We start from the raw sequence: 27,554 nt of genomic DNA on the forward strand, positions 1-27,554 counted from the left end.
ATTCTTTAAAAGGGGTTCGATATTTTCTCTGTTTGCGTCGTACAAATAAAAACAAAATGCCTATTTACCGAGCTTAAGCAAAGGTTCATTTACTTTCGTTATGATTAATTGTTTTATTCGGTCAGATTGTCCAGTATCCATTTCATGAAAAATGCCACTCGGGTGCTGACACCAGGAGTTCCTGGCACTCCGCAACTGGGACCAGCCGATATAATACCATACTGCACGTACCGGAAGTTGAACTCCGGAACCTGTACCTTCATTGGCCCACCGGAATCTCCCCGACAGTGTAGGGTCCCGTTTCCGAAACCAGCACAAATCGAGTGGGTGCTCAAGCTGCAATCGACCGAGGGCAACCGAGTATGCAGCAGGATCGGACTGGCTTCCAATCGCTCCGTCAAACCCCATCCGGTAATCCAGAAGAGTGTCGGATCGAATCGGTTCAGCGAGGCACTGAACGGCAAACAAATCGGGCTGACTTCGTCTTCGGAAAACACGATGACCGGATTCAGCCTCAGCAGTCCGATATCGTTCCCGGACCGAACCGTCCTCGTGAAATTGGGATGGGTTCGGTATTCGGCCACCGTGTATCGACGGAAGGGAGGCGCACAGTCCTGGTACTCGTCACAATCCGGATCGGTGCGGGTGTCGTACTCGCCCAGACGAACGTAGGAGCTGCAACGGTACATAAAAAAAATCAAATTTCAAGTAAACTTTAAATTCCGTGAAACCGTTAGGGAATAGTTAAATAAACAAATTTAATCATTTTAATTACGTTGATTTCCGTTTTTTAAATGGTTGCAAATTGAACCAACGAAGCTTGCCGATAAAGTGATCAAAAATCGAGATTTGCAACAAGCTGCGTGCAAATTTTTGGTAATGTCGGAAAATAAACGTGAGAGTTTTGCAATTGATCTTGAAGTGAAAAATTTAGACTTCTTCCTTCTTTCAATACATAAGTCTTAGAAACAATTGGAATTGAATTGGAAATATCAATGGGGACAATTATAAATGTTGCCGCCTACTTGCCTTTCCAGAATAGAAAAAATGTTTGAAAGGAGATTTACAAAAACTCACCAGAAATATTGTAATTTTCTTGAATAACTAGATTCGCCTGCACATTCTTCGATTGGTCAAAAATTTGCATTTTTCACACCTTGTTTTGTACATTCTTGAATTATTTATTTACACACATCAGTTGACAAGTTTGCAATGTGACGATGTTTGCTTAGCTAAATTCCAGTGATTACACTAGATTTTCAATTATCCCTAATCTAAAAGTCCGGATCGTCCAATCCATACAACTGGTGAAATAGTTAAAAACCGGACCAAGTAACAAACCAATATTGAACCGTTTCAAGGCCCTGGTTAAACGTATGAAAGTCAACACAATATATTAATTTTTGGACACAAACCATATCCATTTTAAAGCTATTCTTTGACTTAAAAAATCTGTTAGGAATTGCTCAATATTTTTAAACATTTTGATATTGAAAATAAATAAAAGTTTATTTTTTCAGTTTAAATTTATTGTAACAATAATCTGCGATAAGCTATAAGGTTGAAATGGTTTAGAATTTGAGATTGGGGTCGAGCCTGTTGTTCTGCCGCATGTCTTCAACACGTCCCTCATCCTTGTTTCAATCCAGAACACTCTAGACATACATTCTTCGCTGCCCACGAGGTACTATTCCAGAAAACAGCTCAGATAAAACTTGATGCTGGAAAAAAATTGAATAAAATACTAAATTTTGTACAATTGAATTTAAACTTACGAAATTCAAGAAAGGATATTACTGGTGGATCCATGTTGACCAACCTTTCCTCCTTGTAAATGGAAACCTTCCGTTTGATCTAGAAATTATATTAGGTATTATTCAAGGTAAGTTTCTCAATAAAATTTTTAAAAAATACCTTAAATTCCGAAAAAGTTCTATGATTTTTTTTTTCAAATGTTTTGTTTACAATTTGGAATGGCATGACTGCTGTGATTAGTTAGTTCTCGTATTCAAGAGGCACACATTTTACGGTGAGATAAAACAGCGAAATCGTAGAGCGAAATTGGGGATTGACGAAATTTTTGTGTGCATACTCTAGCGCAAAAAAAATCGCAATAAATCTTTTTTATTATTATTATTGGTTACTTTAATGCAAAACAGCGATCTTTGAAGAAATATTTCATCAAATTTTAATGAGAATATTTTATTTAATAACTGCGCTGCAGGTTATTATACTGTTGAATATCCTAATTGGCATACCTACTTGTTTCTCTTCAAGTAGAAATCCCTCCACAATTGATTTGGTTCTAACGGATTAAAGCGAGCATTGTAGTCAATTAGTTACTCATGCAGACCTCGATTCAGACCACCTTCCAGTAATTTTTTTCTTGTAAGTCCCGTTGAAAACTTTTTAAAATCAACATTTAACTTTCAAAAAGCTGACTGGGATATATAGGAATTTTATTGAACGTAATTTGGATGTAATCGTTCCACTGAATTCAATAGAAAATATTGATTTGACTGTAGAAAAGTTTACAACTTCATTATCATCACAATTCAAATTTTTGTTCCTCAAAATTTGATATGTGATGATAATGCTTCTAAACAAATTCTACCCGCTCATTTTCACCATCTTTCATTTTATCTAACCTTCTATCCATCTATATAAAAAAAATCATAATCTTTAGATGTCCCTTCTAAAAAGGACATCACTTTTTACCGCTAAGGCCGATAAATTAAAGTAACAAATATAAATTACGGTGGTTAATCTCTTCGTTAATTATATATTAAATCAACCTTTGATCGATGATGATCTACAGTTTTTGATGCGACTGAAAAACATTCGTCGACGCCAATATCAACGAACTGGGGATCCTTATTTGAAATGTATTTATTGCGACCTTCAAAAAGAGATGCACCTTATAAGCGATCAAAATTATTTGCGGACAAACGGTAAACGATAGACATTTGATGTCTTCACACAAGGCCGTGCGAACGGGGGGAATTTTAGGGGTTTATCCCCCCATGAAGATTTTTTCCAAGTAAAATTTTTGAAGTAGTAAAGAGAAATAACTTGATCATTAAAGGTGTTAAATAAGTGCTAACATGAAAGTCAGAAATTTTTAAAAAATGACTCTTAAATCGCCATAGGCTTGAGATATTTTTTCTTGCGGCATACAAATATGCCGATCACGAATTGAAACAAATTTTTAATTGTAAATTTCGATTTGCAATTCCATCAACATTTTGCATTGACACTCTAAACATGACATGCAAAACACCTATGTCGTCTTTAGAATGGGTTTTTGTTAAGAAGTGTACCCAAACAAATTCAGAAATTGAAACCAACCATTTTAACTTCTAAATTAATTCATCGAACACTCATTTTATACATCAACAAGTTGGAAGCCATGTATCAAGACTCACGATGGTCATCACATTTAGCAAATTAAAATCTTAAACCTAGTACCCTCTACTTTGTTACTAAAAATTTTGATTTGCAAAAAATTGTCCCAATATGAATTATTCTTCAAGAAACCAATTTCAATCTGAATTATACTTTGTGTTTTTTGTTCTTCTCAATACTCAACATCACAATCAAAAACTTTTTGATAAAATACACAAGGCCTCAAATTTAACATCCTTCGAAGTGCAAAGAGTTTAGAAGTTTATTTTGACTAATTTGAGTGCCCTGGATCTAAATATGCAATTTTATTATCAGCTTTTGTTTTTTGAATAACTTTTGCCAACATTTAGAAATCATTAAAGAAATTTCTGCATTTTTTTGACAAAACTTTAAAACATAAACACAACATTAAAAATGAAGGCATAAATCAATTTTCAACTTTCCTCAAGACTTCAAGTAATTTTGAGTTCTGCGAAAAAGTTATAAAGGTATTTAATTTGTAAGCTTCTCTACATTTTTAATGAAATTTTAAACCAAATTGATTTTTGGATATTTTTAAAGCAAGAATCTAATCGTTTTGTAGGTTTGAACAAATTTTGTGAAATGAATTCAATTTTTTTAAACTTTATTCAGTAGTGTCATAAATACTTGTAATAATATCTTTCCGAATTTTTATAAACTGTAGAATTTATCTTTTGTAAATCATACATCATCATCATTGGAATATTATTCCTTAATTGAATTAAATAAGCAGAATAAACAAACTCAGAATCAGATTTCTTTTTCCTGTAACCGTAGATTTGTTACTTTATCAGTTGTCAATGATAGATTTCAGTTAAAACTGATACATTTTATAGCTTATAAACTCCATACCACCAAAACGCAAGGTGATGGACAAAATTTGATAAATGATTCGAGTTCAGGATGCTTAAATCTACTAAATCAGTCATTCAATCATAGGCATCAAAATGCTGTTCTTTTAAGATATCAATTAAATTATTGTTTTTATTTTTTGTTAAAATGATCCTTAAAAAAAAGAATCCTTCTTAAATATTGAAAAACTAATATTTTTCATCTTCGTGTTTTATTTTAACTTTCAAATAAATTTACCGAATTTTAAAGTTAAACTGTTGAAATTTTATGAAATATTTTTCACAAGTTTGTCTTTGTTTTTCAAATCTGTGTTTTTCTGCTCTGAAAACATAATCTTCTGCCTTGGAATCTATATTAACTGTTAACAATCACATTGAAGATATTCAATCTAAATGTAATTAATACACAAATACACTAAATCTTTTTATTCTCTCATCAACAGGAAATCCAGACTTTGCCTAATGAATAAGTTGCTCATCTACAAACAGGTGTTCCGACCAGCGATAATGTAAAAGGTGATACGATCAAAATTTGGTCAAGGGAAAACGCGTGTGAATCGGTGAAATCGTTTATTTAAAAAATCAAATTAAATTTCTTTTTCAAGTTTAATTAGTATACAATTCAGGAAAAATATTCAGTTAGGCTTCCGCTTTTCCAAATCCGAATTGCCGGGCCTTACGCTTAACCCCTGCCATCAGATTTTGTACAGCCACCTTGTCCACCTTCTTCGCCGCAGAAAGCCAGTTTGCCTTGAACTGCTGCTCGTCCTTAGCAGTTTTTTTGGTCTTCTTTAGGTTCCGCTAAAGCCCAGTATTTCTCAATTGGGCGGAGCTCTGGCGTGTTGGGAGGTTTCTTGTCCTTGGGAACCACCTGCACGTTGTTGGTGGCGTACCACTCCATGGCCTTTTTACCGTAATGGCAAGATGCCAAATCCGGTCAAAAAGTACGGAACAACCGTGTTTCTTCAGGAAAGGTAGCAGACGTTTATTCAAACACTCTTTCACGTAAATTTCTTGGTCCCGGAAGCTATGAAAATGTTGCTTTTCAAGCCACAGGTACAGTGGCTTGCCAAACCAGATATTTCTTCGCGAACTTTGACAGTTTCATGTGCTTGAAAATACCTTTCCCCTTCCTTTTGCCGTATAAAACTCCTGTCCCGGAAGCTGCTTGTAGTCGGCTTTGACGTAGGTTTCGTCGTCCATCACCACGCTGTCAAACTTCGTCAGCATCGTCGTGTACAGCCTGCGGGATCGCGCTTTGGCCGTCGTATTTTGTTTATCATCGCGATTTGGAGTCACTACCTTCTTGTAAGTCGATAGTCCGGTTCGTTTTTTGGCTCGATGCACGGTTGTAAACGATACACCCAGCTTATTTGCGGCATCTCGGAGAGAGAGGTTAGAGTTTCGCTCGAAACTACCGGCAACTCTCTTTGTCGTCTTAGCGGCTTCCGGTTTTCGATTTCCCCCGATCCAGACTTCCTGGCTGTCGACAAACATTCTCCAAACACTTTAATTACATTTGAAACGGTTGATTTGGCAACTTTTAGCGATTTTGCCAGCTTTGCGTGCGAGTAGCTCGGATTTTCGCGATGCCCGAGCAAAATTTTTATACACTGCTCTTCTTCCTTGGACGGCATTTTGACAACTGAAGAGTGAATTCCATAATCAAAATAGGAGCAACATTCTACACACACACCTTCAAAATGAGGGGTGTTCAGGTTTTTTAAATGCAAAATTGAAAGAAATACGTCAAGTTGATATTGACCAAATTTTGCAGTTCCGATTTGGTCTAGCTGCTGCGCGACGAGGAAGAAAGCCATCCAGAGGATTCAGAACAAGGTTCTGAAAATGATTTTGCGGCTTCCACCTTGGCACAGCACCGAAGATCTTCATCGGATTGCGAGCATTGAATCGATCGAAGAGATGCCCAACAAAATCATCTCTAACTACAGAGGCAAATTGATGCCGTCTTTCATCGCAGAGATTCGCTCTCTCTACAATTAGTTTAATTTCAGGATAATTTTTAGGTTTAGGTTTACTATTTTTTTTGACATTACGGATGTTCTCCTACATTAAAATACTTAATTGTGCTCAAAAAATGTTAGTAGAATAAATAAATTTTAGTGGTTAGTAATCTATAGGGTTCTGAAAAGTTCATTATTGAGCTGAACACCTAATTTAATGTAATAATGTAATACAAATGTAATTGGTACCAATAAAGACATATTTAAAAAAACGAGTCTGTGTCGCTGAATCAGCCCAGGTAACATTGAAATCACTTCGAGTATTACCAAGACGTGATTCCAAGGAAGACCGAGGCTAATCGTGAACAGGCAGATTGTTTGTCGGCCTGACTTGTGAAGACGAGAAAGAGGAAGGAGGAGAAGACATTTTTCTGACAACTTTGGTATTTTTCCTAATAGCAATAATTTTTGCCATAACAGGACAGTCGATGGAATTAGAGGAATGATTACCTGCGCAATTCGTACACTTGGCATTTAGATTTTTCATTATGGAATGAACCCCAAAGCATGCATGCGAGGATTAAGGGGCTGAGGCGGCACAAAATGCCACACTGGTTAGCATAAAATCAACCTTGCCCAAAAATAAATTTTCGAGTGAACGGGATACAATCATAGATTTGTACGTAAAAGTTCCTAATCCGGTAGATGACATTCCGTTATAAAATGCATTCCGGTTGATGTTAGTCCGGTAAACGGTTCATTCCGGTTAATGAATTTCCGGTAAATAGCAGTCCTGTAAATAGTTTTCCAGTTAATGGAATTCCGGTAAACAGAATACAACCGTTTTTGTTGTATCTCGTATCATCAAACGGTTTTTAAAGGCCATTTGTTAAATTACGTCGAGATTTACTTAGAAAATTTAATTTGTAGAGCAATCTTTGCATACCCATAAAAGTAAGAACCAAAAAAAAATGGTTTCAAGATCGCCAAAATTTCAGGAATTTCAACCAAAAAAAAAGCCTTATTTTTAAGCTAACAGCAGTATGCATGTATGTATGTATCAGTGATTGAATTTTGCTGAGCATGAATTGATCAACCATCTCTCGCTCAACGCTTAACTCGGAAGCAAAGGTTGCTTTGAGGCAGCAAAAACGACAAAACCGATGATGCATACGCTCTCATATGGCCCGCCTTCAAGAAGCAATATACATTCGAGGCAGCGAATCCAAAAAACTAAACGAATGGCTCTCACTCATCTCCTGTTACATTCTTGAGGGAACCGAATTCAAAAGGCAGAGCAAACCCGAGTCTCCTCGTTTGTGCCTGGATCGAATACCCGAGGTTTTTCTGCTATTGCTATTATTGCACAGCAACCGCACGCAGGCAGCTAGTTTTTTCGTTTCTTTTCCTCCCTTCTCCTTGCTCCATACGTTGCGGGCCTATGCAATGCAATAAGTTCGGTTGTTGTCGTTGTTGCCTCAACCTTTGCGGCAAGGTTGAGTCCCTCAAATTCAATAACGTAAATGAGTATGTGTGCCTCGTCTTCTTCATGCATCATGTAGCGACCGAACGTTGAGAGAGTTCGTTCTGAGCAGCGAACGGATAGTGTCTCTCGGAGCAGATCCTCCTCATGGGGGGAGGTTTGAATGAATGTATATGTATCGTCTCCTGTATTACTATACGAGGCCTCAAAGTGTGTATTTTGAATGCCTCTGATGAGAAAATGGTTGAGGATTTCAATCACTGGTATGTATGCACATTTTCCTTATTGATAACTTACAGTCGTTGAATCTGTCCCTCGATGCAGTGAGCTGCCGTCAGAACATATCGGCTGTTGATGACGGTGCCGCCACACTCTGGCCCTTCAATGCCGCTGGAAGCCGACCGGTAGATCAGCATCGCCATCCAGGGGTACTGATACATGGGAGCCTGTTCCCCGAAGGCGATTTTATCGTCCAAATTGGAACGGCCGCAGGTGGTTTGATCCAGCAGCCGTAGATTTGGATGGTTGACAATTTCGGCCGCTCGGGCTGCTGCCGGCGACAGTGTCGTGGTAATGGTTGGAGCAGGAGTTGTAACCGTTTGAAGCGTTACTTCGTCGCAACAAACGAAATAGGTTGTGCTCTGTGGGAAGAAAAATGTTCCGTTGCGTAACTGAGGTAGGAGAACTACGGACATTGAAAACTAACCGTGGTACCACTCGGAGTACAGACACTGTTCCTCAGGAAGACAGCCTGGGCAGGCGTAACGGCAGTCTTCGCGGCCGATGCCTGTCTTAGTATGTTAGCGATCGGAGCACATTGAGCCAGACTCACACATCGTCCGGGCGCATTGTTGGGCGTAGTGCAGGTCGGAGCGTCTTCTCCAGCGCGGTTTCCGAGTTCAATTGCCTTCGTTGGAACTGGAATATGAAAAGAATATTTAGAGATATTTTTTCTTCTTTTCTTATTTCTCCTCGCCGATGCTTTTTTAGCACGAATCGAAAGTGCGTTTTCGGCTAGCTTCTGTAATGGTCCAGTTACTGAAACAATAAGATCGACGCATTCGTTCAAACTCCGTAGAGTTCACAAACTTTTAAACTCCGTAGAGATATTTTACATTACTTTAGACTTCACAATTTTTCGTGTCTCGTTGTCCTTTTTCTTTTGTGTTACATTCATTTTTACGTCCGTGGACTTAAAAAATTTCCTTGACCTAGTTGAAGGCGGTTTGATTCGCTCCCCGGTCGTCCGGTTACAAACCAAACACGCTAGGCATTAGGCTAAAAGCCCGCCCCATCGACATTCAAAACTACGTTTGCATTATGTGAAGGAAAAGATGTTAATGTTCCAATAGACGTTAAATGAATCACAAAAACCATTTGCTTGAATAGTTGGAATGCTTAGTTTTGTAAATATACTTTATGTAAAAGTTTAAAATGAGGTGAGGATTTGTCGATCGATGCTATCTCGACGCTATGTTTTGCTTCACAGTTGCTATGTGGTGTGCGTAACTGTCGTAATTTATTGAAAATGGGGTAAAAATGCCCATAACTCTGCTTAATTGTTTATCAAATCGAACCACCTAAATAACAAACCACATTATATGAATTTCTTGGCAACAACAATTTGAAAAAAAAAAATCGTAAAACGGAGTGTTTTCCTACAAGATGGAATGTTCGTTTAGGTAAAGCGACCTGTGAGTAGGGCAATTCATGACCCTAAAGCCCAAAGCGAGAAAAGGCTTTTTAAAAGATGACAAGGGTCGATTTTGCGGAATTCGTCAAGCTCCGAGCCTACTGAAGCTGTGAATTCATCTGGACCAAAGTGCTCCGTTGTGAACGGCCTTAGTAAGCGTCACGGAGGATCCGTTGCTGAGTAGTTAGCAGCAGAGATGCCATTCTCTACCGTGAAAGACGAAGAACGGAAAATAAAAAGAACAGCCGTGCGATAGCCGCAAAACACCCCTGTGAGATTTTTTGTTTTTGTTTCTTTCCAAGCATTATTCGCACCCAGGTTTCGAGAGCCACACACACCTATTTAATTCCAATTGCTCCCAGGAGTGACAATTTGTCACATTCGAACACCGCGGTGAAAACACAGGCCTACTGGTTCAAGCCACGAAAAAGCAAAGACGAAAAAAAACACCATGATGTGCATTATAACAGCATCAACAAACGATGAATGTTTCGGGCAGGTGTTCAGCTTCGTATGGAAAAGTAACGCAATCAGCCAAACCATTTGCCATCAACGTTGTTACATGGAGATTACAACATTTTTTCACTGTAGTGTATGTTGGCTCTGTCGTGTTAATTTTACAAATTCTCAATGGAATTTCAACTTAAAACCTATGTGGTGCGTTTCAGGGAATCTCTACCAAGAATCGGAAATTGAGCTCGTCGGTGATTCTCTTTTAGAGAATCTGCACACCTGGTTAGCAGAATAGATCTTGAAGTTACACTCGAAAAACTAAACAGGGGTTTTTTTAGGTACACTGGTTTGCTCTTTATCATGAAAAGAGCCGGCATCTATTTGAGGATTTTTTGCTGTAGAAAACTTCTGCGAAACCTTCTTGTGCAAACCTTCCACAGAATGCTACTATCAAGGGTGTCCACGATTGAATTGCTCTCACTTTTTAAGTAGAATTTATTGAAAATTTTGGTAGATTTAGTTCATAGTGCATTGTTTACATCCTGCAAGTTTTAAAGTCATGTGATAAAACTCGCGGAAATGGAATCGAAAGAACAGCTCGTGCGTGATTAAATCTTGCGCATTCATTACGAAAATAAGGATCTTTCGCATCATTCCATCGCTAAAACGTTGGGAATCGCGAATTCCGTGGTGTCGCGAGTGATTAAACGGTTCGAGGAACGATTGACCACCGATCAGAAGCCCATAAGTGAAGGAAAAAGTATTCCGTACAACACCAAAAATCACAACCGCGTAGTTGGGGCCTTCAACCGAAACCCGAACGCCTCCGTTCAGGATGTGGCTAAGAAGCTGCACCTAGGCCGAAGTTTTGTCCAGAAGGCCAAAACTAAGGCTGGGCTTCGAACGTTCAAGGCACAAAAGGCCCCTGATCGCGACGAGAAGCAGAACAAGTCCGCCAAAACCCGTGCCAGGAACCCGATCAGGAGAGAAAAACTAAATTATATCAAGAAGAGATATTTTGATACTTATTTTTTCCTATCTAAATGAGTTATTATTCAGTATTCGTAGGATGTTAAAATATCTCAAATTATATCAAAAAATCTTTGCGGTCATAGCTAAATTATATCAATTTAAGATATGCTCCTTTCAAGATTATATCTCGTTTAGATAGCATAGTTTGATATTGGGCAGAACAAAACCTATCAAAATTATAACTTATCAGGATATGAGTGCTACGAGAAAATTTTCTAGTGGGATGTCAACAAACCACATGATTTGCTAAAACCATGCCCCATTTTTGGTTTCCACAAAATTGGATTCAATTTTATGGATCTGTTGAGCGAAACTCATTATTGTACGGTTTGGGCTGTTAACTTCGATGTCCGTGTTTCAGAAAAAGTTGTACGTATATCAAAATAAGATATAATCATTTTATTTTAGGACAATCAGAAAAAAATCTTGATAATTGAAAATGAGCTCAACCCCAATCAAGTCTGTCAATCAGAATAAGATATAATTCGGATTGGAGAAACCCAAAATCGATAATTTGGAGTACTTAATTATAACTGAATCAGATGTAAATATCTTGGTGAGATATGTTTGAGTTATTATTTTGATATGCTCTCCTGATCGGGAAGTTATACCTCAACATGCTGACGAAAGTTGAATGCTGCATCATGGACGACGAAACATATGTGAAGGCCGACTTCAAACAGATTCCCGGCAACATGTTTTTCACGGCCAAGGATAAGTTCAGAGTTCCGGAGCATGTCCGCACTCAGAAGATGTCCAAATTTGCGAATAAAATCCTGGTTTGGCAAGCCATCTGCACTTGCGGGAAGCGGAGTGCACCTTTGATGACCCAGGACACGACGAACGGACAGGTGTACATGAAAGAGTGCTTCCAGAAGCGGCTGCTTCCTCTCCTGAAAGCCCACAACAACGTCCCAACAATCTTCTGGCCGGATTTGGCCCCATGCCACTAGTTCAAGGACGTGTTGAAGTGGTATGCGGACAATTAAATAGGTGAATTTCGTGCCGAAATTGTTCAACTCCGGGGCTCCGCCCCATCAAGAATTACTGGGCGATTATGAAGCAGCACCTTCTTAACAACCTAAGGTAGTGAAGACAGTTGAGGAACTGAAGAAAGTATGGGCTTACATGCAAAAACAAAATAAAATACGAGTAAAATGGTAAAATGAAGTTTAATAGTTATTTTTCAAGCCCTGAAAATTTGATGGCAATCGGAAGAAAACTCGAATTGAACGAATCAATTAAGTGTGTGGCAATTTCATCGTGGACACCCTTAGTGTATTGTTGATTTAATTTGATTGTATGTATGTATAAATAAGTTCTGGGTTGATGAAGTATTTTTAAAAAGTCGCTCATTAGTTTTGACGATTTTTCGCCAAAATAGGAATTTCAGAGGTCTTACATGGGATTTAAAATTTAAAGTGTTGGTGAGTACTTTATTTTGTCGAGTACTGTATCTCGTCTCACTCCTTACGTCGCACTTTTTACGTGCTATGTCTCACGTCTCATATATTACTTCTCACGTCCCACGTAATACTTCTGAAGTCTCGCTCCCCGTGTCCAACTTCATTCTTCTCAGGTTTCATTTCTCACTTCTCACGTCTCACTTCTCGCGTCTTACAGCTCTCTTTCCATATTCAACCTCTAACTCCTTACGTATTACTTCTCACATCTAACTTTTCACAACACGTTTCACGTCTCACGTACCACTACTAACCACTACTTTCTCGTCTTATTTCTCACGTCTCGCACTTCGCCTATCTGCCGTCTAAAGGGGGATACGGTCAAAATTTGGTCAATATCAACTTGAAGTATTTCTTTCAATTTTGCATTTAAAAACCTTGAACACCCTTCATTTTGAAGGTGTGTGTGTGTGTAGAATGTTGCTCCTATTTTGATTTTGGAATTCACTCTTGAGTTGACAAAATGCCGTCCAAGGAAGAAGAGCAGCATATCAAAATTTTGCTCGCGCATCGCGAAAATCCGAGCTACTCGCACGCAAAGCTGGCAAAATCGCTAAAAGTTGCCAAATCAACCGTTACGAATGTAATTTAAGTGTTTGGGGAACGTTTGTCGATAGCCAGGAAGTTGTAACCTTTAGGTTATTTTGCCCCGTTAAACCCCCACAGAGCAAGCCATTTTGGAGTGTTCCTTTCGATCACTCAAAGCTTTCAAGCTGTTCATCGAGAATTTTCCGATGGAACTCAGCTTCATAGGGACAAAATTTGTAAAAGGTTTAATTAGACAGGTTCAGCTAGGTTAAAATAAAAATAAATAAAACACTCCAAATTAAAATGATATCAGGGAAAACATTCAGCAGATTTAAATTTAAAATACATAAACACACACAAAGCTCAAACTCAACGAAACGGGAATGACAGCAACTAAACGTCAGTGGAAAATGGAACGGATGTTGGATCAGGGGGGTTGCCAACTCATTGACAAATAGTAAGATAACTTCCTTTCCACCTGTGGCCACGCAAGCGCGAACACGCATTTAGCGCAAAATTCCTAAGCTATATCTCATAGGATTTATAAGTTATAAAAGTTAAAAGTGGAAAGTTATTGTGAGCATCGCAAGCATCTAAGTCAAGTGAGTTGGTAAATTCTTATATAACAAGAACCCCTCCTAACAGTAGTTCCCATCCAGGACCCTTAAAATTCTACTTCAAGATTTGGCCTTAAGATTCTGACTAAAGAATCTGATCATAGAATCCCGCCAAGTGGGTTCCACAGAGCTTCCGTTCGCACGAGGCAAACGGGCCAGTGAATAACCGCTTTTTAATCTGCTACTCTGCCACTGCCATCCTGAGTCAGGAGGATTCCAGGCAACGAATCCTACCAAGGCGGCTCAACCAACTCCCGTTACACGGGGCAACTGGGCAGGTGAGCAGAAACACTGGTCAGAGGGTCCCGACCATCCCGTGTCCATCCGCTAGTTGGATCCACCGAATTGCCATCCCAAGAGACAAAGGATCCAACGAACACAGTGGACAACTAGAGCGGAAAATCCCCAATAACCCAAGCCAGTAATCCATCGAGTTCCGTTGCTCTGTCGAGGAGCCTGCGGAGCGTAAGCGCTGCGGGCACCATCCAGAGCACCAGCGGAGATTGGCATCCACCACGAAGACGGCCAACAGTAACCGCCGAACCGACTCATCTCGAACTGGTTCCAGAGGGTGTTGTTTGATCCCTTCAAACGGGTTCGTAAGAATTCAATCAACTACCCTCCGGTTCCATAGCTTCGAATGGTCAATTGATGACTACGATTGAAGACGCAGCATCGAAGATACCCGTTACGGCCGGCCGGTACCAGCAGCAGCAGAAGCAGAGCACACCTTACACAACCACACTACACAAAAAAAGTAAGTTTATAATACATGACAACATTTTGCTATTCAAAATCATTGGTGTTCTTCCTTGAATATCCGACCAGTTCCCTTATAGCGAGAGCCGACCTTGAGCTCAAAAGTGTTTCTTAGACTCTAGCTGGCCCAGCAAAAGAGGCGTATGTAGCCCACCCCAGACGGTTGCCGTGGCTTGACCAGCAACTAGGGGCTATTGGCGACCTCCTTCCGAGTGAGCAAGTAATAAATGGCGCCCAACTTAAGTAGCTAAACTGGTCTGGTTTTCAAGAATTGCACAGTTTGGAGTGAGACAGGGAAAATAAGCGAGGGAAATTGAGGCAGGGAAGGTTTGCTCAAGTGGTTTTACAGGACACTATATTCCTAAAGCTACATTTCAACATACTTTTCTCAATTTGCGAAAGGCGATAATTTGTGATAATCGCTCGCCTACTAGTGCGCGTACCGGTAAAAAAGTGTTTATTTCTGAAGAAGTAACTTTTAAAATATTTTCAATTTGCAAAAAAAAACAAAAAAAAAATAGCCATATACAAACCTTCGAATTTCTCTTAAATTTTCTTTCAAATAATTTCTTCAATATTCTTTCAAATACTTACTTTCATGTTTTCATCATTTTCATAGTCATCTTCAACAGAATCCTAAAAAAATCAAAACGGGGTCTTGACTTACATGAGTAGAGGAGGGGGAAATTTATCATCGATAAACTCTCTGATAAAAGAACAGTTTTGTAATATCATTTTTGCCAAAAATACGTGTCGTTGATTAATATTCATTTTGTACCTGAAAAGCATTAAAATTAAAATGAATTTACAAGAGCTTTACAAAAATATGGTCGTTTCGCATCTCGAAATAGACGAGGTCGAGCATGAGCTGCTTATAAGAAACATTCTTTTTCATTTCGATGATAGTGAATCGGTAAAACGTAGAAAGTTAGCAGAACGATTAAAAGAAGAAAGGGAATCGGGATATAATCCAACAGCTTTCGCAAGAACGTGGCGATCTGCCTCCGAAGAAATAGAAGTCACCACTAACAGAATCGATAAAATTAGAAAGATCTTACGAAGCCATAGATTGGGAAATCGTCAAAAAGATAAGATTAAAACACGTTTAGTTCACTATTCGGTTAGAATGTTCCATTTGTCGATAGCACTAGAAGCCAAAAAGTTTCGGAGCGATATCGAACAATTGCAAATTCTCCTTGAATCTCTTCTGAATGAACATTTTGCTAACCAGCCAACGGTAGAAAACGTCACATCAGTCCATCCAATTCAGCATAACATCTCACATGCACTCGAAGAAGTTGGCGGTGAAATAGAATCACTAAATGAAACCGTCGTAGCGTTAAACGATGACTCGAACGTAGCTGAAACAGAATCACATTCAATAGCACGGAATCAAAAAGAAATTGAATCTTCTAGGTTTCGAACAGAAGCAGTTCTCAAAGTTTTGAACGATTATGATCAGGGCAAAAATCAGGAAAATATTGATCAACTTATAGGAGTATTCAAAACATTTGTGTTGAATACCTCCGAACAGGAGAGGAAAAGCAGGGAAAGAGAAATTGAGTGGGAAGCAAGAAGGAAAAAAGAGTTAGAAGAAGAGATTAAAAAGAAGAAAAAGTTGGAAAGAATTCTAGGTGAAGTGGATTCTAAAATCAAAGAAGAATTCAAATCACAAAGAAGAGGTTTGATAACTGATAGTGTTCAAACTCAAGCATCATCTGACGAGATGAACCTATTGAATAGCGAAGTTGAATCAAATACACAGGTTGGTAAATCCAAGAAAGATCCGCGTTCGCTTTCCAACAACTCTAAACAAAATTCAAACTTTAGAAACACAGAAAGTAAAACAGTCAAAAATAGAAGAGTTGAAAGAAGAAATTACACTGCAACATCTTCTGGGCTTGATTCCAGTTCTTCAACCGAAACGAAGTCTCGAAGACCTAAAACAGAACTGAAGAAGGTTTCTAAATTGCAGGGTTCCAGAAAACTGAGAAGAAAGGTTTCTGAGAGTTCAACTTCAACCCACTCAAGCTCGGATCTTAATTCCATCTCATCCGACACGAGCTCGGAAAGCTCGTCGGATTTCGTGAGACATAAAAATCGTCGCGAAAAAGAAAAGCGTAAAGAAAGAGAAGAACGAGAAAAGCGTAGAAAGAAAGAAGAGAAGGAAAAGCGAGGAAGAGTAAAAAGAATACCCGTATCAGAGTGGAGACTTCGATACGAGGGGAAAGACGGAGGGAGAAAATTAGCCGAATTTTTAAAAGAAATTAATATGCGTATGATAGCTGAAGAAGTCAGCGAAAGGGAAATGTTCCGATCAGCGATACATCTGTTTAGTGGTCGCGCAAAAGATTGGTTCATTGATGGAGTAGAAAACGGGGATTTTCGAAATTGGTCAGAGCTACTTAAAGAATTGAAACGAGAATTTTTACCTCCAGATAATGACTTTCAGTTGGAAGTCCAAGCCACCAATAGGCGGCATGCCAGAAATGAAAAGTTTATTGATTTTTATCATGACTTACAAAAGATTTTTCAATCCATGAGCAAGCAGCTATCAGAAAAGAAAAAGTTAAAAATTATCTGGCGCAATATGCGCCATGACTACAAAAACGCTCTAACAGGGAAGCATATAAATTCTTTAACAAAACTTCGTAAGTACGGTCGAATTATAGACGCGAATAATTGGAGTATGTACCAAAAAGCTACCGAAAACTATTCTCGAGGTAGAACTAACCAGGTTGGTGAAGTAGAATTCACGAAACAGGAAGAGAATAGGAAAGAAAATGTAACTAGAGTATTCAAAAGCAGTAATAGAGAAGCGTTCAAAGGAAATGGGAGAAGCCTAAGAAAAGGGGAAGAACAGGGAAAGCAAGGAGAAAAGGTGAAGGAAAAGAAGGAGGAAAATCCTCTTGCAAACTTGCAAGGAACTACTAAAAGTACACTTCAAGTTTTGGTCGATCAGTACAAACGTCCTCCGATTGGAACATGTTACAACTGTCGCAATGAAGGTCATCACTATGTTGAATGTCCTCAAAATCGTAGAAAATTCTGCCGATTATGCGGATTTGCAGATGTCTTAACTAGTTCTTGTCCGTATTGTCAAAAAAACACGCAAGATTCAGACTGAGAAGGCAGTCTGATCTTTTAGAATCAAATCCTTCTTCAAATTCATCCAATTCCTTAACAGCAAAACTAAACTCTTTCGGGTTTCAACAGTTAAATGAAACCGATTATATAGACGATCCTGAAGTCCAAGAAATTTTTATCCAGCTGCACGGTGACGGGAGACCGTTTGCCAAAGTTCACGTTCTCGGTACTGAACTAATAGGTCTGCTTGATAGCGGAGCTCAACGTTCGTTGTTGGGTGTAGGCTGCGAGCAACTGATAAGAGATTTAAACCTTAAGCTGTTTCCAACCAAGGTCACAGTTAAGGCGGCAAATGGGAGCACAATCCCAGCCAAAGGCTTCGTTTATTTACCGATTACTTTTAACAACAAAACCAAGATTCTCCCAACCTTTGTGATACCCGAACTTAACCGAAAACTCATACTAGGATTCGAAGATTTTTGGCGCGCATTCGATATTAAACCCACTATAACGACAAACAATTCGAGCGTCGACGTCGGTAGCATGAGCTGTGCCGAAGAAACGACGCCGCTCTCAGAGGGAAGGTGGGAGTTAAGTGATGAGCAGGAGCAAAAGCTCGAACAAGTAAAACAACTTTTCAAAGTTGCTGTAGATGGTGAGATACTAGGTGAGACCCATCTAACTTCGCATAAAATCGAAATAAAGGAGGAGTACCATGCGTCTCCACCAATTCGAATAAATCCATATCCTACATCGCCTGCGATGCAAGCGAAAATTAACACCGAAATCGACAAACTTTTAGAGCAGGGAGTAATAGAGAAAAGCAAAAGTGAGTGGTGTTTAAGTACGGTACCAGTAATCAAACCTACTGGGGAGGTACGTTTATGTTTGGACGCCAGGCGTCTGAACGAGCGTACGCGTCTGGACGCCTACCCTCTGCCGCACCAAGACCGTATACTCAGCAGGCTGGGAGCGAGTAAATTTATGTCAACTATTGATTTATCTAAAGCTTTTTTTCAGATCCCACTTGACCCAGCCTCGCGCAAGTATACGGCCTTTGCTGTGCTGGGGAGAGGGCAGTTTTGTTTCCGACGTGTCACAATGGGTCTCAAGAACTCGAGCGCCGCTTTGGCTAGATTGATGGATGAAATTCTAGGATTCGGGGAATTAGAACCCAACGTGTTCGTTTACCTCGACGACATTGTCGTGGTAAACAACACTTTTGAGGACCATCTCTCCTCTCTACGAGAAGTCGCTAATAGATTAACTGCAGCCAACTTATCAATAAACATTCAAAAATCGAAATTTTGTGTTAGGGAGCTTCCATACCTTGGATATATACTCTCCGCCGAAGGATTTAAGCCAAATCCGGAGAGAATCGAGCCAATTTTGAATTTTGAAAAGCCAACATCGATTAGAGCCCTACGTAGATTTATTGGGATGGCGAATTATTATAGACGCTTCATCCCACAGTTTAGCGAGATAAGCGCCCCGCTAACCAATTTATTAAGGAAAAAACCGAAAACTTTGCCATGGAACGAAGAAGCAACGAAAGCGTTTTTGCAGATCAAGGAAAGCTTGATCTCAGCACCGATTTTGAGCAATCCGAATTTTGAGTTACCTTTTCAGATTCAATCAGACGCAAGCGACAGCGCTATAGCGGCTGTTTTAACGCAGCAATATGGGGATGGTGAAAGGGTAATTGCTTATTTTTCACAAAAGCTGAGCCCGGCTCAGCAATCGTATGCTGCAACCGAAAAAGAAGGCCTTGCGGTTCTGTCGTCGATCGAACGTTTTAGACCTTACATTGAGGGGACGCATTTCGTGGTAATCACGGATGCGTCGGCGTTGACGTACATAATGAAGGGTCGCTGGAGAACGTCGTCGCGTTTGAGCCGATGGAGCATTGAGCTCCAGGCGTATGATATGGAAATACGCCATCGACGGGGTAAGGATAACATCATACCCGATGCGCTCTCTCGAGCAGTAGAGACAATTGATATCTCGCATGTAGAAGATGATTGGTATAAAGGGCTGTGGGAGAGGGTGGAAAAGTCACCTGAGGACTTGAAAGATTACAAGATAGAACAAGGGAAGTTGTATAGGTTTTTGCCTACGAAAACGGCGGTTCTCGATTATCGATACGATTGGAAGCTTTGCGTACCGAAAGCTTTACGCGTACAAGTGTTGCATTCCGAGCATGACGCGATTCTTCACATCGGTCTTGAAAAACTCATCGAACGATTGAAATTACGTTACTTTTGGCCGAATATGTCCGTCGAGGCCAAGAAATATGTTCAGATGTGTCGCGCGTGTAAAGAGTTCAAGCCAACAAACGTTTCGCAGCATCCGGGTACATGTAAACCGCGTCTCGCGTCGAAGCCATTCCAAATAGTATGTTTGGATTTTATACAATCGTTACCGCGTAGCAAATCCGGGAACATGCATCTACTCGTCGTGATGGATCATTTTTCGAAATGGACATTACTATTTCCGGTTAAAAAAATCTCGTCGTCGATTATTGTCAAAACTCTCGAAGAACAATGGTTCCGTCGATATTCCGTGCCCGAAATAATCATCAGCGATAACGCGAGCTGTTTTCTGAGTCGTGATTTTAAGAGCTTTCTAGAACGGTATCAGGTCAAGCACTGGACGAATGCGCGACATCATTCCCAGGCAAACCCGGTCGAGCGACTGAACCGAAGTATTAATTGTTCAATCCGTACATATGTCAAGAGTGACCAACGACTTTGGGACACTCGGATCTCAGAGGTCGAGTTCGCGATAAACAATACGAGGCATTCGTCTACCGGATTTTCACCCTATCGTGTTATTTATGGTCACGAAATCGTGTCGCGAGGAGATGATCATAGGATTGATCCCGATCTTCAAGAGCTTTCCGAGTCTGAAAGAATAGAGCAGAAATTGAGAATTGATCGTACAGTTTGGGATATTGTTTCGAAAAACTTAGGCAAAGCATTCGAGAAGAGTAGTCGAGTTTACAATCTCAGATCGCGTTCATATGCCCCTGTGTATTCGGTAGGCCAGAAGGTTTATCGGAGGAATTTCGCACAGTCGTCAGCAGGAGACGCGTATAACGCAAAGTTAGGGCCAGCGTATGTTCCCTGCACCGTGATTTCCCGCAGAGGAACAAGTGCATACGAATTGGCAGATGAGTCAGGGAAGAATATCGGAATATTTTCAGCCGCGGACCTGAAACCCGGTATCCCAGAGAAATAATGGAATCGAGGATTCCCCTGTGGATATTTCCAACAGAAAAAGAAAATTTTAGTTGAAATGAAGAAAAGTTCAAATCTGAATGATTGTTCTTGTAAAATTTTCATTATGTATTTCTTTCGAATAATTTTATAATCGCAAACCCAAATGTTTGCACAAACAGAATAAAAACATGTTTCTTTTTTTTATAGCAGAAATTGCATAATCCTAAAGAACAAACAATAAGAGAGCAGCCTGCATATTGACGAGTAAAACAAAGACAGATGGTCAGTTATTTTGAATCCACAGAAACAACTTTAATAAAATAGTTAGATCACCATATTTTTGTATTGCTCAGTAAAATTCACATTTAAAGTTCACAATGCCTTAGAATATCATAATTAGCGTGAATTAGATCAAAACTGATACATGAATTAAGTCTTAAAGTGCACAGATCATTCACAGCTCAGAGGAGCATCAACCGGTTATTTCTCGTTATGAAATTTTAAAGCATATCCCGTCATCAAAACCCAACGCAATAGTATGAAAATTTGATAAACTTTCCAAAACTTAAATTCCTAATTATTCGAAGAACACGTTAACATCAGCAATCACAACTAAACGTTCTGTAACGATCAAGACGACAGTGCCATTTGGAATGAAGTACTTTGTTTGATTAAACTCGATCAACAGAGAGTAAGCAAGAGCTTTATTGTCCCACCTCAAACAATAGTTGAGATGATGAAGGAGAATGAGTTACAATCCTGTATATGGTAAATGCACCTACGACAATTAAAAAAAAAAAATATATATATATATATACTAGCTGACCCGGTGTGCTTTGCTACACCTTTCAGAATCAAATGATATTTTCAGAAATCATTCAAATTTTTATTGTTTTTGGTATTATTTTAAATCAAATTATGACGAAATTAATAAGCAACCACAATAAAATGAGAGCTTCAGCTGGAGTTTCAAATTGCAATACAAACCATAACTTATATTCTGAATCTTGATTTATAAATTTGTTTTAAAGATCTGATAATTTTCATCTGTTTCCTTAAGTTTCGCCCTAAAAAAGAAGGGTCCCAAATTAATCGTTCGCAAGTAATCTAACTTATACAGTATGGTTGTTTTTGCTTGATATGTTCTGGATTTATGCTAAAAAACTGATTAGAGAGCCCCCCCCCCTGTGCTTCCCTTCACCCCCTGCTGAATGGAGATTGTAATCTTTAATAAACATTTTTTTCGTTCCCAAAAATCCTCTTATATCAAATATAGTTCCATCGGTTGATAAGTATTTAAGCTTTACAACAAAAATTGTATGGAGCCCCTTTCTTTCCCTCTCTACACTGTAAAGCATAAGAGTCTATAACAATCGTAGAAACTTATCTCGTAACCAAGTACCTTTCCATGCCATATTTGTTTCCATTTGTTGGCTTCGTAAGCATAAATTGAGAACATATGCTAACAAAATTGTATTGGGCTCACCTCCCTCCTCCCATGTACCTTCTCACTGAAAGGTGGATGATGTGTCAAATAATCATGGAGTCATACCAAAATGATTTTCCATGTTAAGTATTGTCCATTTCTCGGATTTTGTAAAATAAAAGTTAAATGTAAGCTTCCCTCTTCCCTTCCTATATTCCATGCCATGGCAAATTTGGTTTTATTTAAGTAGTAAATTTTTGAGTTATGTATAAACCTGGAAGGGAGTACCATCCCCCTTTTCGTTCTCTTCTTTCAATAGAGGGATGATAACTTAATATTCACAAAAGTATTTTTCGTACTCAAATACTTTTTGATGATTATGATGAAATTTGGTTCCATTTGCTCGATTAATTCTCGAGTTATGCAAAAAAAAAATGGAAACCCCCCCTTCTTCCTTTATATCTTACCACTTAAAAGGTACGGCTTCAGTTTATAATTGAAACATTTCTCGTATCCAAGTACACTCACATGTCAAATATGGTTCAATTTGCGTGATCAGCTCTCCAATTATACTGAAAATTGTAAGGGAGACCTCGCCTCCCCCTTTTCATCCACCTCTTCGAAAGAGTGAGGGATACCAAATATTCATAGAAGCATTTCTCGTACCCAAATATCGTTCCATGCCAAATTTGGTTCCATTCGCTGTTGTAGTTCTTGAGTTATGCAGTAAAAATTGTATGAAACTCCCCTACCTCTTTCATTCCTCCCCGCTGTAAGAAGGAAGGGGTCTCAAACAATCATTAGAACATGTCACGTTCCCAAATACCCGCCCATGCCAAGTTTGGTTCCATTTGCTTAATTACTTTCTTAGTTATGTTGAAAACAATAAAAGAGGCCCTCCCCACTTTATATCTCCCTACTGGAAAGAGGGAGGGGTCTCAAATAATCATAGAAATATTTTTCGTATCCAAATACCCCCCCATGCCAAATTTGGTTCCATTTGCTTTATTAGTTTTTGAACTATATAAAAAATATGAAAGATGCCCCTCCCCCTTTCAACTGAAAAGAGGGAGGGGTCTCAAATAATCATTGGAATATTTTTCGTATCCAAATACCTTCCCATGCCAAATTTGGATCCAATATCTTGATTAGTTCTCGAGTTATATGAAAAATTGTAAGGTAGCCCCCCTCCCACCTTCCTATCACGCCACTGAAAGGAGGGAGGGGTACAAAATATTCATAGAAATATTCCTCGTTTCCAAATACCACCCCATGCCAAATATGATACCATTTGCTTGATGGGTTCTCGAGTTATGCAAAAAATTGTCTTCTGTTTGGGAGGCCCCTCCCCCCCTTCATGAGAGAGGGAGGGGTCTAAAACCACAATAGGAACCTTCCCCTGCCTCCAATACCCCCACCTGCCAAGTTTCACGTAAATCGGTTCAGAAGTTTCCGAGTCTATAGGGAACAGACAGACAGACAGACAGACAGACAGACAGACAGACAGACAGAAATTCATTTTTATATATATAGATATATATATATATATATCTTATATCTATTTTCTTTTTCTTTCTTAATCTATTTAAGTTACTTTGACATTAATATTCTCTTTTTTATATAACTTCGTTAAGCAAAAAGCAACTCAACCCTGGGCGGCAAGAGTCACAATGAAGCCTTTATTATGATTTAATAACCTTCAGTTATTAATTCATTGAGGGGAGTGTAGGGTAATGTAACCTTTAGGTTATTGTGCCCCGTTAAACCCCCACAGAGCAAGCCATTTTGGAGTGTTCCTTTCGATCACTCAAAGCTTTCAAGCTGTTCATCGAGAATTTTCCGATGGAACTCAGCTTCATAGGGACAAAATTTGTAAAAGGTTTAATTAGACAGGTTCAGCTAGGTTAAAATAAAAATAAATAAAACACTCCAAATTAAAATGATATCAGGGAAAACATTCAGCAGATTTAAATTTAAAATACATAAACACACACAAAGCTCAAACTCAACGAAACGGGAATGACAGCAACTAAACGTCAGTGAAAAATGGAACGGATGTTGGATCAGGGGGGTTGCCAACTCATTGACAAATAGTAAGATAACTTCCTTTCCACCTGTGGCCACGCAAGCGCGAACACGCATTTAGCGCAAAATTCCTAAGCTATATCTCATAGGATTTATAAGTTATAAAAGTTAAAAGTGGAAAGTTATTGTGAGCATCGCAAGCATCTAAGTTAAGTGAGTTGGTAAATTCTTATATAACAAGAACCCCTCCTAACAGTAGTTCCCATCCAGGACCCTTAAAATTCTACTTCAAGATTTGGCCTTAAGATTCTGACTAAAGAATCTGATCATAGAATCCCGCCAAGTGGGTTCCACAGAGCTTCCGTTCGCACGAGGCAAACGGGCCAGTGAATAACCGCTTTTTAATCTGCTACTCTGCCACTGCCATCCTGAGTCAGGAGGATTCCAGGCAACGAATCCTACTAAGGCGGCTCAACCAACTCCCGTTACACGGGGCAACTGGGCAGGTGAGCAGAAACACTGGTCAGAGGGTCCCGACCATCCCGTGTCCATCCGCTAGTTGGATCCACCGAATTGCCATCCCAAGAGACAAAGGATCCAACGAACACAGTGGACAACTAGAGCGGAAAATCCCCAATAACCCAAGCCAGTAATCCATCGAGTTCCGTTGCTCTGTCGAGGAGCCTGCGGAGCGTAAGCGCTGCGGGCACCATCCAGAGCACCAGCGGAGATTGGCATCCACCACGAAGACGGCCAACAGTAACCGCCGAACCGACTCATCTCGAACTGGTTCCAGAGGGTGTTGTTTGATCCCTTCAAACGGGTTCGTAAGAATTCAATCAACTACCCTCCGGTTCCATAGCTTCGAATGGTCAATTGATGACTACGATTGAAGACGCAGCATCGAAGATACCCGTTACGGCCGGCCGGTACCAGCAGCAGCAGAAGCAGAGCACACCTTACACAACCACACTACACAAAAAAAGTAAGTTTATAATACATGACAACATTTTGCTATTCAAAATCATTGGTGTTCTTCCTTGAATATCCGACCAGTTCCCTTATAGCGAGAGCCGACCTTGAGCTCAAAAGTGTTTCTTAGACTCTAGCTGGCCCAGCAAAAGAGGCGTATGTAGCCCACCCCAGACGGTTGCCGTGGCTTGACCAGCAACTAGGGGCTATTGGCGACCTCCTTCCGAGTGAGCAAGTAATAAAGTCTGGATCGGGGAGAAATCGAAAACCGGAAGCCGCTGAGACGACAAAGAGAGTTGTCGGTAGTTTCAAGCGAAACCCTAACCTCTCTCTCCGAGATGCTGGAAATAAGCTGGGTGTATCTAATAAGCTGGGTGAGAGCCGGACTATCGACTTACAAGAAGGTAGTGACTCCAAATCGTGATGATAAACAAAATACGACGGCCAAAGCGCGATCCCGGAGGCTGTACACGACGATGCTGACGAAGTTTGACTGCGTGGTAATGGATGACGAAACCTACGTCAAAGCCGACTACAAGCAGCTTCCGGGACAGGAGTTTTTTACGGCAAAAGGAAGGGGAAAGGTAGCAGATATTTTCAAGCACATGAAACTGTCAAAGTTCGCGAAGAAATATCTGTTTTGGCAAGCCATCTGTACCTGTTTCTTGAAAAGCAGCATTTTCATAACTTCCGGGACTGTCAACCAAGAAATTTACGTGAAAGAGTGTTCGAATAAACGTCTGCTGCCTTTCCTGAAGAAACACCGTTGTTCCGTACTGTTTTGGCCGGATTTGGCATTTTGCCATTGCGGTAAAAAGGCCATGGAGTGGTACGCCGCCAACAACGTGTAGGTGGTTCCCAAGGACAAGAACCCTCCCAACACGCCAGAGCTCCGCCCAATTGAGAAATACTGGGCTATTGTCAAGAGGAACCTAAAGAAAATCAAAAAAACTGCTAAGGACGAGCAGCAGTTCAAGGCAAACTGGCTTTCTGCGGCGAAGAAGGTGGACAAGGTGGCTGTACAAAATCTGATGGCAGGGGTTAAGCGTAAGGCCCGGCAATTCGGATTTGGAAAAGCGGAAGCATAACTGAATATTTTTCCTGAATTTTATACTAATTAAACTTGAAAAAGAAATTTAATTTGATTTTTTAAATAAACGATTTCACCGATTTACACGCGTTTTCCCTTGACCAAATTTTGATCGTATCACCCTTTACCTTTTCATGTCTTAGGCATTCTTAGGTATCAGTTTCGATGTCTAATTGTCTAAAACTTCAGAGAAACCATCACCAAACTACAGAATGTAGGAGATTCATAGATTAAATTTGTATTAATTTATAAAATACTTCCAGAAAAAAAAAATATTTACCATTCAGGATCTTAGCATTGGCGCAGCACACATAGTCAACCTGATCCAAGCTGGTGTAGCACCAGCTATCCCGCACAAACGACTGTCTATCGGTGGCCTTCAGGAACCCTTCGCAGCGATCCGATTCCACACATCGGCCAGATCTTCCACCACGGGTCGTACATTCCTTGCCGGGTTCCTCATCGTACATGACCTCCGATTTTGGACAGCACATGTGCCTCACTCCGTTCGGTTGATCACAGCCGACCATAAAGGCCCGAAACACATCAGGAACGTTCTCGGCATCATCAATCCACCCGCAACGGCCAGGTGGCACACATTTTCCGGTGTCCTGGAACGGGGTTTGACAGCGTTGCCAGCCCAGCTTTTTCCTAGCCTTCAGTTTTGTTTCGTGATCATCATCGCAACAAACGTAGCTCTTTCCGTTGTCCTGGTAACAATAACTCTGCGTAAGGTGTAGATGCAGCGTCGGGTTGTACTTCCGCTGAAGTTCCAGACTGCAGTTGTAGATCGACGGACACGACTCTATGGGTACACATGACCCAGACGTGAATCGGAATGTTGTGCACTGATTATGTTTTTGATTTTTTTGGTTCATATTCCGACGCTTGCCGGTGCGTCCCTCATCACAGCAGATGTGAATGGACTAAGAAAACAAACAAAAAAAAAAGAATCACATTATCAACCAATTATGGTTCGGGCACCCGAAAGGTCAACGAGCTGCTATGCAAACGAAAGGTCAAAACTCCATATTACCCCATCTGGTTTCCGATCGCAGATTCGTTCCTGTAAGTACGTCTTGTAGGCCGATTCGGGATCGACCTGTAGCGACACTAGCTGGTTAAAGATGTGAGGACACTGCTCAACCGGCACACAACTTCCCGTGGCTTCGAATGAATTTGGTACCCGACAAGACTTGGCTAGAACGAACGATGGGAAGTAAACTGGAGAATGATTCACAATCAGGAAATCCCATTTAATTAGCTAACCGGCTGAAAGTTGGACGCCGCCGTAAATCAAAGCGAAAACAAAAACGGCTTCCACTGATAGGGTCGATCGACCCATGGCACTCGAAGGCAATCTTTAGACTTGACACTGCTGAATGTAAACTGCGACCAATCCGGCAAACGACCAAAACAAGACTAAATTAATCTCGGCAAAGGATCACCTCGCCAGCTAGGCTA

General features: G+C 40.1%; 1 protein-coding gene and 1 long non-coding RNA gene across 2 annotated transcripts; both read right to left on the bottom strand.

Annotated features, from left to right (window-relative positions):
- Window positions 1-88: 88 nt before the first annotated feature.
- LOC129738840 (serine protease 7-like) lies at window positions 89-27,497 on the bottom strand. Its single transcript, XM_055730146.1, has 6 exons — window positions 27,360-27,497; window positions 27,127-27,290; window positions 26,371-27,016; window positions 8,431-8,642; window positions 8,022-8,365; window positions 89-675 (listed from the first exon to the last, which is right to left on the bottom strand). Exons 1-6 carry the CDS (start codon window positions 27,433-27,435, stop codon window positions 114-116), a joined length of 2,004 nt encoding a protein of 667 aa, XP_055586121.1. The 5' UTR covers window positions 27,436-27,497; the 3' UTR covers window positions 89-113.
- Window positions 1,551-2,000, bottom strand: LOC129738841 (uncharacterized). The gene is made up of 3 exons (XR_008735654.1): window positions 1,915-2,000; window positions 1,776-1,854; window positions 1,551-1,721 (listed from the first exon to the last, which is right to left on the bottom strand). It is a non-coding gene; the product is annotated as an uncharacterized LOC129738841 (long non-coding RNA).
- Window positions 27,498-27,554: the final 57 nt, after the last annotated feature.

The sequence above is a fragment of the Uranotaenia lowii genome, chromosome 1, assembly GCF_029784155.1.
Source record: "Uranotaenia lowii strain MFRU-FL chromosome 1, ASM2978415v1, whole genome shotgun sequence".
Classification (NCBI taxonomy): domain Eukaryota; kingdom Metazoa; phylum Arthropoda; class Insecta; order Diptera; family Culicidae; genus Uranotaenia; species Uranotaenia lowii.

Coding starts and splice junctions, on each gene's coding strand:
- LOC129738840 (XM_055730146.1), bottom strand. CDS start 27,435: ATGGGTCGATCGACCCTATCAGTGGAAGCCGTTTTTGTTTTCGCTTTG. Junction 27,017..27,126: donor GCGATCGGAAACCAGATGGG/GTAATATGGAGT, acceptor TTGTTTTCTTAG/TCCATTCACATCTGCTGTGA. Junction 8,366..8,430: donor GTACTCCGAGTGGTACCACG/GTTAGTTTTCAA, acceptor TTCTTCCCACAG/AGCACAACCTATTTCGTTTG.